This window comes from Tupaia chinensis, unplaced genomic scaffold (assembly GCF_000334495.1).
Source record: "Tupaia chinensis unplaced genomic scaffold, TupChi_1.0 Scaffold141824_1, whole genome shotgun sequence".
NCBI lineage: Eukaryota > Metazoa > Chordata > Mammalia > Scandentia > Tupaiidae > Tupaia > Tupaia belangeri.
Genome location: NW_006201681.1, coordinates 317,442 through 320,556, shown reverse-complemented (window position 1 = coordinate 320,556; position 3,115 = coordinate 317,442). Strand labels below are relative to the sequence as shown.

Below are 3,115 nucleotides of genomic sequence, written 5' to 3'. Positions count from 1 at the left end.
CTTTATTTTTACTTGGCATTTAAATGAACTGCTACACAACTAATCATCTCTATATTTTACTTTTTATATATTATGGACTAGAGAGTTTAAATTATTTGTTTAGTATGTGTGCACACATACATACATACCTTCTTATAAAGAGAAAAACGTGAAGCTGATATCTATCACAGTTGTATAAATATACAGATCTTAAAAAAAAAAAATCAACCTCCTGCTGAGTTTACACTTTCAAGAAAATACAGATGTGGCAGTAAAGTATGAAAAGTTTCACCAGAAAACCAAAAACTACAAACAGAAAAAAACTATAAGCAAAATATTTTCTTACTTCAGTGTTCACACTTCTTAGTCCACTCACTGAAAGCCTGAAAGAGATTCTGTGAAGAGGATCTTTTGACAGGCATTTTGTTTCATTCACTCCTTGGGGTTTGACTTCCAGACTGATTCCTGGGTCTCTTTTAGAAGTATTAAGTTTCTTGAGAGAATTCAGGTAACACAGGGCTGTATCACAGGCATTGTTAAATCTGCTTCTGCTACTTTGTTAGAGAGTCGCTCTTTCAAGACTTCCACCTTTTCGTTGAGTTCATTTCTTTCCATTTGGAGAGCCCTACACAGCTTTTCTAACCGTTCCAGTTTTATTTGAAAAACTTTGTATTCCTTATCAGAAACAGTTTTCTGTAAGACAGTAACACACAGATTATATATAACCTTATTAAATACAAATCAGATTAGTATATTCAAAAGTTAATCTTACCCATACTTTTTACCACCTTTTGAATCTTCCTACTTATCTATTGTTATCTTAGGTATTTACATTTATTTGCACAGTGCATTAAAATAAATACTAATTAAATTGTCACATTAAAAAAATAACCAAAGTGTACTTACTGAGTTTGTATTAATTACTTAATCAACTTAATTATGGCCTAATAAGTTTCAGAATTTTAAGCAAAAATGAGAGCTAAAGTCTTCTTGTAACATGGATAATGTAGTTTTAAATAAATACTTTTAATATAAGATAATACATATAGCACTAGTGTAGGGGCCAAGAGATGGCATAATAGTTAAGGTACTAGATTCTCATATGGTCAACCAAGGTTCAGATCACAGACTCAGTGGCTTTAAACTCACGCTATGTGTATGTGTTTATGCATGCCCCAAATCTGAGAATGAATTTGGGCCTGGTCATTACCCTGGGGGGGTGCCTTCTCACCTTCTGTCTCCTCAGTGAGCAATACCTTCCATGCTATTGCAAAAATCTCTCAAAAACAAAACAAAACAAACAAAAAGTAGCATTAATGTGGTTCTTTTCTCTGATCCAATAATCTTAAAGATCTGAAAATATATTTAAAATACATTAAATCATACCCAATTTTAAGAGCAGCTGTTGTTTCATCTGATTTCAATCTTCTAATCCAGACACAATTAGATAAAACTAGTTTGTTTTAGCAATTATATCTGATGTAACTAATGTAAAAGGACAACTGACTAGTTATTTGTGTAATCTAACTGAAAAACACATTATGTATCTATTAGTAAGTGACAGTTACTGCTATAATTATCATCTTTGGCAAAGTAGTCTGAGAAAATGTCAAGAAAAAAATGGCAGCACTAAAAGTTCACTTTAGTATTATTTATTTACTATCATTATTATTATTGTTGTTTTAAGTTTGCTATAGGATGTATGCTCACCAGAGAAAGAGAACGTGATAAAGTAAGTCACGAAGTCAGGGACTTGAACTATGGTAGACAATGTGGGAGTTCAGCACCTGGCTGACTTTCCTTCCACTGTTTTTAAGAGGAAACTAATACATTAGTTCTCTCTTGAACATTGCTTTGGTTTCCACAGTTTCAGTTATCTTGGTAGACTGCTGGTCTGAAAACGGGGGAGTGTAACAGACTAAGATTGAAAGACCACATTCACATTTCTTTTTATTACAATTTACTGTTACTAATAGTTCTACTTTTAGTTATTGTTACTTATCTCCTATTGTGGGTTGTCTGAAAAGTCATGACACATTCTTGGCATAAAAACATAAAAAAAAAAAAAAATGACTTTTCTGACAATCCAGTAAAGGTTCAGTACTATATTCGACCATTGACAGTGATTTGTTGTCCACTATGGGACTTATTCCTAGGAGAACAATGTATTCAACAAAAACATGAAGCACAGTCCTCAACATGTTGTATTGTAAAATGTTACAGTTTAATATCAAGTTTATAAAAGTGAAAAGTGTATTACTGAAAATTGAATACATCTAAGCTGTATTTACAACAAACCTGATTAAAAACTACTTTGTGGTCTTTTGGAAAAATGGTAAGCCAAGATAGAAAAATAACTGAGACATTATCAGTAGCTTTCGCTCTATGGAAGACTGGAAGGAAACTGTATTTTCTGAAAGTTATGGTACCTGAAAGAACAACATGAGGATTACCTGAACAAGTGTTAGGAATGTGAATTCCTGGGATCAGCAGTTTGAGTCATGGCTATGTCACTGGACTCCCATGTAGTTGACCACAGTTCGAGTCCTGGACCTGGTGGCTTAAACTCACACCAGGCACACGTGCATGTGTGCCCAAGATCCTGAGAGGAGAATGGAAGAGAAGGGATGACAGTGTGGTCATCTCTCCTGGGGGTGGGGGAAGTGGTGGGGTGATTTCTCGCTTTCTGTCTTTCTGGCGAGCGCACATTCCCTACAGCAAAACCCTTCCCAAAAAAAAAAAAAAAACTCCTGGGCTATCTCAGGTATCTAATGAATCATAAAATCTTCGAGAGCAGCAGAATAGCTTTAACAAGGTTTAACTCAGTCTGTGGGAGCTTTGTAATGGGGATAAGCATCTAGATACATTATAATTGCCTGCAATATAAGCCTGAGCTAATACTTAGCTGGGGAAAGAAGTTTAAAATAACTCACTTAACATACTTCAGGACAGAGATTATATAATCAAATCTGCTTTATACTATCTTTTTTTAAAAATAATTATTCATTTTATTTTTATTTACTCATTTATTTTTTAATTTGACAGAGAGAGACAGAGGGTGAGAGTGAGAGAGGAAGTAGGAAAGCAAGCTGCCAGATTCAGGACTTGAACCCTGGTTGGCCATGTGGGAGTGTCC

General features: G+C 34.4%; 1 protein-coding gene across 1 annotated transcript in view; it reads right to left on the bottom strand.

Moving 5' to 3' along the window:
* Positions 1 to 202: 202 nt before the first annotated feature.
* The window catches only part of LOC102468573 (gamma-taxilin-like), an 86,327-nt gene continuing 83,414 nt past the window's right edge, over positions 203 to 3,115 (bottom strand). The window contains 2 exon segments of the mRNA XM_027766249.1: positions 203 to 489; positions 492 to 672. Of these exon segments, the coding sequence (XP_027622050.1) occupies positions 221 to 489; positions 492 to 672 (450 nt within the window). The 3' untranslated portion in view covers positions 203 to 220.